We start from the raw sequence: 13,307 nt of genomic DNA, 5'->3' as shown, positions 1-13,307 counted from the left end.
CTTGTTCTCTTTCCTGCTGTTACAATAATGTATTTTCATTCGGTATTTTGCATAAAAGATAATTTAAGAGATTAACAAAATAGACTGACATCTAGGTAAGAATAAAGCTTTGGTGAACCAAATGTCTTCAGACTGAAAAAATCCTGAATAATGAATATAACTAATACATATGAGGTAGAAACTTTTAAATCTCACAATGCTATTCAGAGGAGCCAAGGAATGAGATCAATGAGGCTGGCATCTAAGGGATTTTCCTCTAAGTGCCTCTATTTAGACTGGTAATGTGACAGAGGGAGCAATTAAAGGACATGAGGAAGGGAAGAAAAAATGCATATAAAATGTTTAGAATGCATAGTCTAGAAACAACGTGACCCCTGTACCCTAAGGTGCTGCCTAACATTTTTTGAATGATTTCTCATGCTTGAAATACAAGATAATTAGCACAAAAAAAAGAGCACCTCTTAATTTTAACCTTAATATTAAAAGCCATGTACTGCAATCTTCCTGACTGGCTTAAGCACAAAATCCTGGAGTTTGCAGTGAGACCTGAAGAATGTGAACTGTGATCAGTATCTGGAAAAGGGATCTCAATTGCATAACTGAAAGGCAGGAAGATAATACAGGCACTAGGGGTGGGTAATTCTAAAATCCCATAGCAGAAAGAGTAAGGACAGGAAAGTAGCTACATTTACTGGATGCTTCTGCTGCTGTTCTTCCTTGATTAAGAAAGATACAGAAGGCTACAGTTGATTTGTGCAAGAAGAATAAATGCAAAATAGCCTATTTCTTTGGCTAAAAAAAAGATGAACCTCTACATAAGCAAAGCCTTTGCAATGTTTCCTGTAAATAAAAAGTTATTACAGCAGTACAAATCAGTTTTAGATTCACATTTCTTTTTTAAGCTGAGGTGTTGTTGTCTGAGAAAACAACACAGAGAAGATTCTGAAAATTTTTGTTATGCCCTTTCTCTTTTCCTTGGTTTTCTTAGGTATGCTAATAAATTATTTTAAATATTAACAGTGGTCAGTAATGTAGTTACTAAATATCTGTTAGTTTGAGGGAGATACGCCACCTCTTTAGAATAAGCTGTAATTAACAGAAAGTAAAAATGCTGTTTCTGGTGGGAGAAAAAAATTACATTCAAACTTGAAATATTTCTTAAATCTCTTATTGCTAAAATATTTACCTTACACATCAGGTAAAGCAAGGTGATGAACAGGATCTTAGTTCCAATGCAGTTGTTGGCTGTTCAGTAGCCTGTATGACATCAGCCAGATAGTTTTAATCTGCTTTGTACTGAAGAAGTCATTCTACAGGTGGAGATTTTGTCATTGGACTCTTGTCTTTTGAACACTTTTCTTTAAATAACGGAAAATACAACACATTTTTTTCCTTAGCTAATCCAACATTTTTTAAACAGATTTATGCACGTGTCCATTTTGCGGTCTACCTCGTAATAATCTGTAAGATCACGTTCCTCTCATTCCTAGTCACTTCCTCTTTCCATTTGCAACTCCTTGCCACCAGTGGCGTAACTACAGCAATTACTGTCTTGCATGTCATGTTGAAAATTGTCTCTTAATGTAGTTTAAATGCTGAAAGTAGGTCAGAGAAACTGTAGTTTAAATGCTGAAAGTAGGTCAGAGAAACTATCAGTTGTAGACCATGGCTAGGCCCAAGAGCACAGTGATATCTTTCTGATGAGCACACAGCTGCCTAACACACGCTCTATTCGCTGTGTAAATCCTTAGGTATTTTACAGAACACGGAACCTTCCATGAAAGTCAGTTGTATCCTGGGCTGCATCCCAAACAATGCGGGAGGGGATTCTCTGCCTGCGGTACAGCCCGTCCCGACCACCGTCACGGGCGGGTCGCAGCTCAGCCTGGCCAGAGTGCCTGGCTGAGGGGGCCATGAAGGCTGACACACGGGCAAGGCTCCGTGCCACCCACAGCCGGACACTTGCCCGGGGCTTTCCAGGGCCTCCAGCCCGCCCTAGCCCCGACCGACGACACTTGACCTCGACACGGCGGAACTCCGAGCCGGGTCACGGCCCCGCGCCGCCCCCGCACCAAAGATGGCGGCAGCGCGCATGCCCCTTGGCCGCCCCGGCCCGTCGGCCGCCGCCGCCGCTCTATGGTGGGCCGCGGTACTGCCTGGGCGCGGGGGGGGGGGGGCGCTCTGGCACAGCCGCCTCTGTGCCGGCACGGCGCGGTGCACGCCGGGCCGCTGGCGGAAGAGGCGGGTCACATGACCCCGCGCGGCGCGGCGGCAGCGGCTCGGCGAGGTGTGTTCGCGGCCTAGCGGGGCCTCAGCCGGCCCAGCGCCTTCCCCGCGCCATCCCCGCCCCGCTCCGCAGCCGAGGGTGAGAACCGAGGGACTGCGGGGGAAACAGGGAGGGAGGAGGTGCGGCAGTGGCGCCTCGGCCGCCCGCTGGGCGGAGGCGCGGCCGGGACCGGGCCGAGGCCGCTGGGCCGCGGCGGGCGCTCGCTGGGGAGGCGGCTCGGGCCTGGACGGGGCGTGGAACGGGCGAGCGGCCTCGGGGCGGTGCTCGCGAGGCCCGTTCGCTTCTTCTCCCGCTGGGACGCGTGGGTCTCCATTCCGCCGGCCCCGGCCGAGGTTCTGGAGCGGCGCCGCGGGAGGCGAGGGGAGCCCGTCGCACGGCCGGCACCGAGACCTGCGCGGAGCTTCGCTGGCGCCCGACGCTGCTCCCCGGGCCCGGCCGCCTTGGACTGTGGGTGGGATTTTTACTTTTGCATGTCGGGGAAACCGATCACCCTAGGAAACGCGGTATATTGCGGCAAGGAAGTTATTGTCCTTAGTGTGCATTGGCGTGGTCATCTTAAAACACGTGTTACCAGGTCTAGGTAAAATAATCAAGAGTGATTCGTCCGTGTCAGGAGCCGTTGTGATGGGCACACGGCGTGTTTTACTCATGATGTCTTTTTCCGTTGAAGAAGAAGAACCTTTGTCTGCTTGAAGGAGAGTTTTTTGTTTCAACACAGGGAATATCCTGAACACAGCTGATGGCTTTGTTGTTTCTTTTTTTAGGTCGTTAACGGCCTTAGAGAAAGTTAGCTCTCAAAAGTTTTATATTTCTTAGCCCATTCAGACTAAAATGCACGCACACTGAATTTTAGTCCCTTTTTGTGTGTGGTGGGAAAGCATTACTTCAGGTTATTGCATCAGCAGTTATGGAGTGAGTTCAGAGCGAATTAAAAGGAAGAATAGGAGAGTTTCTTACTTTCCCTGTGAAGGAGTGGCACTGATCATAGTGCTTTGTGTTTGCTTGTTTCTCTGCCTCTGAGTGCTCATTCATGTAAGTGTTGTAATGCCACAGCCATGTTTCTGTTTTGGGAAGAGTCAATAGCCAAGTTAGAATGGAAAGTCACTTACTTCACTAACCAGGGCTTTATATGGGTGCAGAGGCACAGAATTTGGAATTAAATCAAGTATCTTAAAGTTCTGATTACATACTGAATAGATCCCTACTTAAAGGGCTTTTGGACTGAGGCTTTGGTTGGGGTAAGCACGTTGCTTTTTGTGCTGCTTCATAATAACAGTGTGGGATGCAGCTATTACAAAGCAATTACTAAACTCTTTCTAGATCACCTCTGAAAAAAAAGTTAGAGCAAATACTAGTATTTTTGTTCTTAGCTTAGGAAATCTATAATGTATTTTATCTCTCGCCGTGTCTGTTGTGTTTAACATTTAAATCTTGCTTCACTTGCCAACCATTTTGGAGAATACTGTTGGGGTCTGAGAAAGTGGTCGTTTTCACTGAGGAAACCAGTTGGCTTGGAATAGAAGATTTTTCTTTTAGGGAGATTTTTTTGTGATAATATAAACAGCACCTTTGTTGGGTGACAGACTACGAGATTGTTTTTATAATGGAATGGCTTAAATATCCACCCATTGTGTGGAGAGCAACACACAAACCTGTGTGATGGAACAGACTTTAACACACGGGTTTGCTGTGTATGTTTTCTTCAGCCTGCACAGCTGTGCCACTTATTCTAGACTAAGGGTACAGACTTTGTGGTGCAGAAGAAGTGTTTTGGGAAAATATTGAAAGGAAGTTAAAATCAGATAAAATTAAATCAGACTATATCAGTCATACTGTCACTGTTGCTATTACACCTCATGTATGTATTCCTAAGACACGTGAAGTTTTTTTTTTGTATTAAGACTTGAGGGGTTTTGCAGTCAGTTTTAACTTTGTTTGGTGTAGCAGTAGTGAGTAGTGCAACTGGTTGGTTCACGGGGAACTTCAGTGCTTTGAAATTGGTTAAGATGTTTTTGCAAGTTTTTAAATAAATAAAACTTTTACACATAAAGTTTCTGATGTGAAAACAGGGATAGTAATATAAATCCTGTAACACTCTTAAAATTACGACACTGCCCTGACTAGATGATGGAATTGTTAATTTTAAATATGTTCATTACCAGAAATTTTTATTGAGTTTATGTTCTGCTTGTGGCATATCTCTTCACCTCGCTTTTAAAAAAATAGGGTCAGTAATACAGAAGGTTAAAAGAATACTATGATTAAAAAGAAATTACTGTGCTAACAGTGCAGCCAGACCAGTGTAATCTCAGTCCCCTCTTACTGGGACTTCTAGGAGTCAGAGATGATAAGGAAGAGCAGGGCAGCAGTGTCTGGGTGGTGGTGACCCTTGTTTCATTGTAGTTTTGAGTTCTGTGTGCACTCAGACACTTGATTCCGGCCCTAAGGTGAGCTGTCTGCATTTGCTCAGTTGTAAATCAGAGCCAGCATGTCCCTAGTGGACAGAGCTCCATCCCAGCAGGGATCTCACCATGACAGGATTAACCAGTCTCAATGGATTTTACCAGACCTTAGAACCTATGGATATATCCCTGTACTCTCTTCAAGTTTCAGGAAATTGATGCAGATTGCTGTGCGTGTCGCTTGGTTCTACCAGGACTTAAGTCAGAAGTGCAGTGCAGAAAGCAGCTGAATTCCTTCTGGGCCAAAGTTGAACCTGGAATATTATAGCTATGTTTATGTAGCACTTGCCTTAGTAGCTCAGGCTGTTTTTGAGCTGGGTCTGCCTAAAGTAAGCTTAGGTGTTTTGCCATCCATTTTATAATTATTCTGCAGCTTAGAGAAATGGCCCAAGGCTAATAAAGTGTTCACCTATGTTACTGTGTTCACTTGGATCAAGGGTGTGCTCTTAAGGGAAGTCTCACAGTCATCATCACTTAGGAAGTTCATTTCATACTGGTTTGTGCTATTCCAGTGCATAAGCTGGATTCCTTTTGGATGAAAATATATTCAAAAATGCACTTGTACCTACAAACTGGCATTTGTTTTAGTGAGGTGGGCCTCCCCAAAACATGTAGTGTAGACATGAGGGTCTAAACTTCCATTAGTTTTGTTTAACAGACTTGTTCCTGTTGTATTGCTTGCTGGTGCATACAGCCTAAACTGACTGCACTTTGAGTCTGAGACCTGACATAAATCCATCATTTTGGGAGGTAAAGATGTTGTTTCAGTATTTTGAGTGGTATTGACCAATTGGCCAGTTGATCACTTCTTTTCTTTCTCCTGTATTTTTGTGACCACTGTAACATTCATGCAAGTTAAACTCTTGCTTAGAGAGCTGCTAGTTAAACTGCAGCTGTCAAGTATGCTGCTTACATGCAGTTTCACTAGAGGCAATACTTCCTTAAGTCAGCTGAGATTTTAAAAATATGTCAGGACTGTTTAGTTTCTTACTTAGACATTTGAATAAATCGGGGAAGTTGGAAGATCACCATGTACATTCCTGAGATCGCAGTAAATGTATCAGAAATTGATCGCTGAACTGTACTGGCAGGGTAGGGGAACAGTCTGCAGAGAAGTTCAAGATGCTGTCCCTGAGATGTGTGCAAGTGTATTCTACATAGATCCAGCTTAGCATCTCCTAAATTTTCATACCTAACCTTTGATTTGTACATGCTTAGAAATTTGTAGTTGCTTAGGGTGTGTTGTGCAGTTCCTTTGATTGTGATATCTTGGATGCATCTTCCTCCCTCGTCCAGATCTCTCACTTCTCCAGTGAGCAGTTTCACTGCTGGCGTCTCGGTCCTCACAGCTTTCATAATGGAACCAGAATTCAACTGTTCTCTCTGCTGCTTTCACATTAGCAGTGACACAGAGTAGTGAGAAGGAGACCCAGGCTTTCCTTAATTCTAGTTTTGATCTTAAATGCCACAGGCAGCAGAATTGCTAGGATTGGTCCATATAAGAATTAAGTCAGTAAGAAAACAGCTTTCTAGCTGCTGTGAAAATAATTGTACAGCTATGGGGGGTGGGGAGAGAAAGAAGGGAATGCTTTGAAATGGACTTTTGAAGCCCTGTGTGTAACAATGTGTTCCACATCATCTGCCCAAAAAGATTGAAAGACTAAGTTTGTTCGTGTCTTATTGCCTTTCTCCTTTTATGCAGCAGCAGTAACTTAGTTGACTGCTAAATCTTTGGGGTTTTAATTTAAATTATAAAAAAACCCCAACCAAACAGTTCCTTCTCTGTGCATATTTAACATCCACTGGCTATGGTATGTTTCAGCATCTTTTAATTCAAAGAACTGATGCACTTCTTAGTCCCCAGGCTTTTTTTGTTGGCATCTCCAAAGTGATGGCTCAGATAAAGTGCTTATCAGAGCGAGAGAAGGGGTTGCACCTACAGGCAGCCTGGAAAATTACTTCCCCAGTTATTCTTACATGTTTTACAGATCACACATTAACATTGTGTGGACCTCCGATGGTGCCACTCTGTTGTAGCCTGTTTAGAATAATTTCAGACCCAGTAGCTTATTGTTTCTACCATCTGCCCCAAAATAGCTTTGAATTTCATCCAGTTGTTTATCAGCTTGAAATGTAGGTAAGAATTGGGAGCCTTAAAGATCTTAATTTTGTGGGTTTTCTATTGGTTATTTTTTTGTGCGTGTGAAAGTTTCTAGTAATACCAAGGCAGGTAAGGGAGTTCTGTTCCCTTCCATACCATACAAATTCCAGATTCTAGATGAATGTCAGCTGATGTTCATGTAATCTGAGGAGACAATAAGCAACTTTTTAAAAAATAATATGGTATACCTATTTGCTGCTTTTCTTTACTTACACAGTTTTAAAAATTCAGGAATTGCAGAAAGGAAATGTGTTCTTAGGCATATGGATTCTAAAAGGGAAGGGAGGTTTTATCTTTATTAGATTTCATAAAAGCTTTATTGAATTGTTTAAAAAATTTTACATTTTCTCTCTTATTTCTTCTGCCATCTTAGACCTTGTGTCACAGGAGTGTTCATTGTTTTGCTTGGTGATATATTGATAAATGCCCTTAGGGGTCAATGAATGCCCTCATCACATACCTTGTGTAATTTAGGTAGTTGTAAATGTTTCCTTGGATGAATTATGTGATAGGGTTACATATATGTTCTTAGACCAGAATAAGTACATTCTGGTGTTAGAAGGTATTACGAAATACATCTGGGTTTCTCTTTCATCCTTTCCAATCTGTTTATCTCTGTATGTCTGTTTATGTCTGTATGTTTATCTCTCGTAGTTGTTTCCAGAATCTGAGGGAATAAAGTTTTTCTATATGGTTATGTTATTAAAATTTTTTACATCTTTCAGATGTACCTGCTATTATGGTAGAGTACTGATACTGTCTTTTACTTCTAGTATTTAATACTAATGGCTTTGCTCTTGAGCAAGTCTGGAAGGTACATCTGTTTCCAGCAAAGAACAAAAAAATGTTCAGTGCCATTGTGTTCCTGGCTTGAAGAAAGCATGTTACAATCTACAGTTCTGTTGCATGCATCAGGATTTTGCTTACCATAACTCTGTTTCTGCAGACAGCCGTGCTTCAGTTTTGGCTCATGGTTGACTGTTTGGAAAGCAGTTGCAGTGCAGATCTGTCACTGTGGGTTGTAAGGCAGTCTGTAGAGCCCAATGAGAAACGGAAGCGTTTCTGCCGGCAGCTTACTGGGTTCTTGTCGCTTGTGATACTGTGTCTTCATGATTCATATCCACATGATCCACTGTGTGTGAACTTCTCCAGTGCTTCCTCACTGCACTGTGAATGTAGGTATATGCTCAGCAGTAATATTGTGACCAGTTTTGGTTTTTTAGACCTGAGGGCCAGCCTTCCATGAAGACTTGACTGTGTAAGGTTACCGAAACTGTACTGGAAGCAAGAATGCATGCCTTAGTTGTATTAAGGGTGATCTTGAGTGTTTTATGACTGGTTGGTCTCTGTTTCAGGGTCAGTAATATGCATGTAAAATGATAATCTGAATAGAAAAGGATGTTTGAAATGATCTTTACTCTCTGTGGGAGCATGTTGACCCTCAGCTCATGGGCTAATGTCCAAGTTGTGCTCTAGGAGATTTGTGGACTGGGTTGAGTTAAAAATAGATCACAGAACCCTCTTTCAAGCTTTTAACTCTCTCTTTGCTGGGATTTGAGAATCTCCCCAATGTCATCTTAAATACAACTCCCATTGGTGCTGAGCATTGCAAATGTCCCACTTCTTTCTGGTGTCTTGTTCTACAGTTGTGTGTGATCATTTCTTGTACAACAGAACTACTTGCTTTATTGAAAATGTGTTACAAGATCAGTTTTGCTTTCTAATACTGCAAAGATAGCTTTATTTTAAAGAAACTGTACAAACTGTTAAATGCTCTTATTGGTATGAGGAGTCAGATATAGCTTTGTTTTTCAGTTCATTCTGAAACACTTCCTTAGAAGTGCTGTTTTTAATTGAGAGAGAAGACTTCTACTCCATCTAACATAATGAATAGCTGGGAGGGAAAAAAAGTTGAAAAAATAAGTTCTAGTTTGTAGCTGAATGTCCATATAAAAATTTTAAATAATTACAGACATTTACCACTTCACTGCTTTTGTAATTCACGTTTAGGAACTGACTATAAGTTTCCTTCTCTGTTTTTTTCAGATTGTGACTGCAAGAATGTCTTTTCCACCTCATTTGAATCGCCCTCCCATGGGAATCCCAACGCTTCCCCCTGGGATCCCACCTCCACAGTTTCCTGGTTTTCCTCCACCTGTACCTCCTGGTAAGTTATATTAATATATGGAAGTATTGTAGAATTTAATTTCTTTCTGTTATTCTGAATTCCTTTAAAAGCCAGGAACTTTTGTAAATAATATATCTTGGTAACTCAGATTTGTGTACATTGCAGTTGAGGTTCTAGTTTTCCCACAGAGAATGTCATGTGAGCAAGCTCTTTTTGGTCTACCAAGAACTGTTTACATTTAAGCAGAAATTAAATACTGGACTTTTCTTGAGCCTGTATTCAAGACTGAAGCTGAGTGATGATTTCTGTTTATATTAGGTGTTTCGAAGCCACTGTTTTGACAGTAATCCATTGTAATAGCCTTTGGAAACTCTTGGGTATGCTGAGTATGTGTGATGTGAACATAGAGGAGTAACTTTCAACTCAACTTTTTTGAGTTGTTTTTCTCTATTTTAATGTCCCACTTTCTTTTATTTTGCTTCTTGTATTCTTTCCTTTAAACATCTTGCAAATTTACAGTTAGCTTTATAATTTCTTCTGATCTTCCCAAAATTATTCCTGCCTTTTTTCTTTGTTCATCTCTAAGATCAGCCTCTGCTTTTTGAGTTGAGATTTTATCTTGTTGGTCTGGAACAGCTTTCTTTCTGTACATTGTGAGTATACGTAATGATGACTTGAGGTGGGAGAGGGGAAGACATCAGAGAATTACCTCTTCAGAATTCATCACAAGAACTGCAGAAAATAACTCCTGTGTTGTCTATATTGTCTTAAACTGTGTTGTACAGGAGTGTTTTATAGACAATAGAGACATTCAAAAAACAGATGGGTGAACTACAAAAAAAATTCTGCACATCATTTATTAGGCTAATTTTACTTGCATTAATTTTTCTAAACATTTTTCTTGAGAACTGTGAGATGTTACCCTATTTTCTGATAAAGGAAGAGCTCTTGCTTAGGTAGCATCCTGCCATCAAAAATTTCGGGTTGAATTTTAAAATAATACCTCTTATTTTTTCTAGCTCCAATTTGCATATACTAGTGTATAAAACACCAGATACTTTAAAAAAATCTTTCTGAAATATATTTTTAAATGTCTAATTTTTGGCTATGAACATTTTACTTCTTAGAATGTGTGACAAAGATCGTTTTGTTCTCTTGTTGAGTTTAAATAGTCTCATTTTAGGAATCTGAGTTTATATTAGTCTCATATTAGGAATCTGAATAGTATGTAGAGTGGAGAAGACTGGTATTAGGTGAGAATAAAGCTTTTGTCTGCATAAGAGAAACATGATTTGCTTGCCTGTGCAGACAACATATTTTGACTTGTAGAGGATGTGGATCTCACTTCTTAGTATAAGAACATCAGTAGAGCTGAAAATGCCACAGATTTTATGAAATCTGCTCTGAATTTAGTCCATATGTAAGATCACAATTTTAGTGACTTACAATATTATCTTTAGCTAGCTGTTTGGTGAAAAATTAATGTCTTAGTTACCTCAGCCTGTAATTTTTTGAAGAGTTTCAGCTGGAGTAGTTTGCTTGCATAATAATGAAGATCAGAAAGGTGGTTTGTTTTGCTTAAAAATACAGTTGCTAAAAACAGGAAGTTCTAGCATTTCCCAATATTAGTGTGGAAGATCTGATAAGGAGGTGATTCTGATAAATCTCTGAAGATTACTGGATACCACTAAGGTGTAAAAAACCCAATTTTGCATGCCAGAAATGCTGTAGTAGGTGAGACCTGCAGTCCATATAGGCTGATGCAGTGTGTGGGCAGTGGGACTAGAAGGCAGCATTTAGGGTGGGCATGTATGCCTGTCTGCTTTCTGAGTCTGTGCTTCATGCACCGGTAGCGTTGGGTAGTAGAGTATGATTTTCTGGTTGTTCTTTGTCTTCTTCTGGACCTGTCATTTGTGAACATTTTGGAATTTTTTTACTCTGTTCATCTCTGTCACCTCTTAAAACAAATTTGAAAAGTTTATTAACTGCTGTGAAAAGTGCTGCTCTCTTAAGTTTGTTTTTAAATTTGTTCCCTACTCAGTGTCTCCCTCCTGCCCCAGTTCTGATGTGGGAGTCGGGCGGGTTGAGTTTAGTGGTTCTGTTCACCTCAGCCACGTTCCATGCCTTGCAAACCTCCACACTTGAAGAGTCTCAGAGTGTGCAGCCTTTCTTAATGAAGCAGCTGCTTCACCAATGAAGTCATGTAGGTGCTGTTCTGTGAGGCTGGGCAGCCTTGGGTTGCAGAGACCAGGTCTGTAGGCCTTAGTCAAAACTGTAGGTGCATCAAGCTTTTGTGTAGCAGCTAAATGATGCCTTTATGGTCATTATATTTCCTGACATGCCCAATATTTCAGTGGATTTTTGTGGCTTCTGCTAAACATTGGGCAGATAGTTTCATAGAATTATCAGTGATAACACAAATGTGTTTGCTGAGCTGTAACTTTAAAAGCCATTGTGATAATTATATTAATTATAGAGCTGCACGACCAGTCTTGCTTGTGAGTCGTTGCTACAGCCTGTCAGATGCTGTGGTGTATTAAAACAGAGAACATGGGAGAGCAAAACAGTTTTGATTGTCTAAATGATTTGGAGGAAGAAGAGGTAGTACGACCTTAATATGAAGGGACTGAGGAAGAGAATTGAGAGCTGGAGAAAATAAAAACATAAATAAAGCAAAACCAGAGTGGATGAGGAAAAAACTGGAAAGGATGTCTGAGGAGAAGTATTTCAAGACTAAACACTAGAGAAAGGGGGAGCAAATCCAGGGGCAGTAGGTTGCAGAAATTTGTTTAGAATTTTTTGAATACAACAAATTTCTGAATACAAATTTCTGAATTTTTTGAATACAACAGTAAGGGAAGGATTGAGAGGGAAAAAACAATGGAAGTCTGTAGAATGGAAAAAAAAAGGAGATATAGGATTCCTGTGAAGAACATGAGATTGACCTCACTGTTCTCAAGTCTCAATGTGTCTGCTGATCAACAAGTAGTTTTGATGAAATCCATTCATTTAATATATTTAACCTCTAGCAGCTGGCATGTAAAGAGCCTTTCTTATGATCAGATATTGGCTCATGAAAGTGCTTAAAGCTGCTAGTGAATTTGGTAGTGTAAAATGGGTTTCATCTCATTAAATATTAATTTAAAATACCGTTTAATATCAATTAATGAACATTATTAAAATTCTGTGGTTTTCTAAATTAGGTATTGGAGACTGCCAAGTGAAGTATTCAGCAGCTTCTCAATAGAGATTTTTTTATGCTGCCTTTATTAAGCTATTCCATAAATAGTGGCATGAAGCCTGGTGCCGTTCTCTACAGGACCTCATCCCTATAGCCATGTGCAAAAACCATTGCACTTGTGGGAACTGTGTAAGCTGGGAACGAGATCATCTGTAGGGCATCAGCTGCCTTTGCTCTCAGGAATTCCCTGCCTCATTAATCACCCCACTGTCTTCTAGAACAATACTGTGGCTTGATTATGCTCTGAAAATAGATTTGTGTATGACAGAGTTGAAATGGTAATACCAGAAAGTGACCAGGATGCCTATGATAGGTTTTATATGCTTCCTTGGAATGCTTGAGGAATTACTGGTAATCAGTACTGTGAAATTCTTAGTTGACTAAAATTGCTGTCTAGTTTGAAAATCATGTCTGCAGTGATTCTATTTGTATTCATCAGTTCTCAACAGGGCAGACTAATATTAATGTATTGTCTTTCTCAGGGACCCCTATGATTCCTGTACCAATGGGCATCATGGCTCCTGCTCCAACTGTAAGTATTACAGTAGGGATGTAGGATAGCCAAATAAAATTGAGAATAAAACTTAGTATATGTCACCAGTGTTTTTGTTTTGCTCTATTCTGTCAGAATTGTATTATGAAAGAAGATGCTTAATTTTAAATGCAGCTATAATGCAAATGTTACGGTAATTTCTCACCTAGACAAAGTTTGAAGTAATGTCTGGAGACACCAGCTGCAGAGGTGAAGCAGTTATTGTTCTTGCAAGAAGACACACTTCTCTCAAATACAGTGAGAGGCTTTGTCTTTGGATCATGTGTGCTCTTCCTGTGCAGTACAGTTAGATCAGGGAGGTTCCAGGTCTCTTACTCTGGAGTTTGTAGCCCTGACACAGTACCCTGAAGGCATTACCTCATCCAGGGTTGTGAGGCCATCGCACAGCACTGCTAGGTTGTCCAAAAAGATGTGATTTGACAAGCTTACAGATAAGGTTGCTGTCTCCATGTTGCAGGAAAAGGAATAGTTGCAT

General features: G+C 40.7%; 1 protein-coding gene across 2 annotated transcripts in view; it reads left to right on the top strand.

The window, feature by feature from the left end:
- Window positions 1–2,179: 2,179 nt before the first annotated feature.
- Window positions 2,180–13,307, top strand: part of RBM25 (RNA binding motif protein 25) — a 33,025-nt gene continuing 21,897 nt past the window's right edge. For both annotated transcript variants that reach the window (XM_059473742.1, XM_059473741.1), the window contains exons 1-3: window positions 2,180–2,365; window positions 8,957–9,077; window positions 12,762–12,811. In XM_059473742.1, the coding sequence (XP_059329725.1) occupies window positions 8,972–9,077; window positions 12,762–12,811 (156 nt within the window). In that variant the 5' untranslated portion in view covers window positions 2,180–2,365; window positions 8,957–8,971. The remainder of the gene's footprint in view (window positions 2,366–8,956; window positions 9,078–12,761; window positions 12,812–13,307) is intronic.

This window comes from Ammospiza nelsoni, chromosome 6 (genome assembly GCF_027579445.1).
Source record: "Ammospiza nelsoni isolate bAmmNel1 chromosome 6, bAmmNel1.pri, whole genome shotgun sequence".
Taxonomy (NCBI): Eukaryota; Metazoa; Chordata; class Aves; order Passeriformes; family Passerellidae; genus Ammospiza; species Ammospiza nelsoni.
The sequence above is the reverse complement of the archived record's forward strand: the minus strand, read 5'-3'. Positions and strand labels throughout refer to the sequence as shown.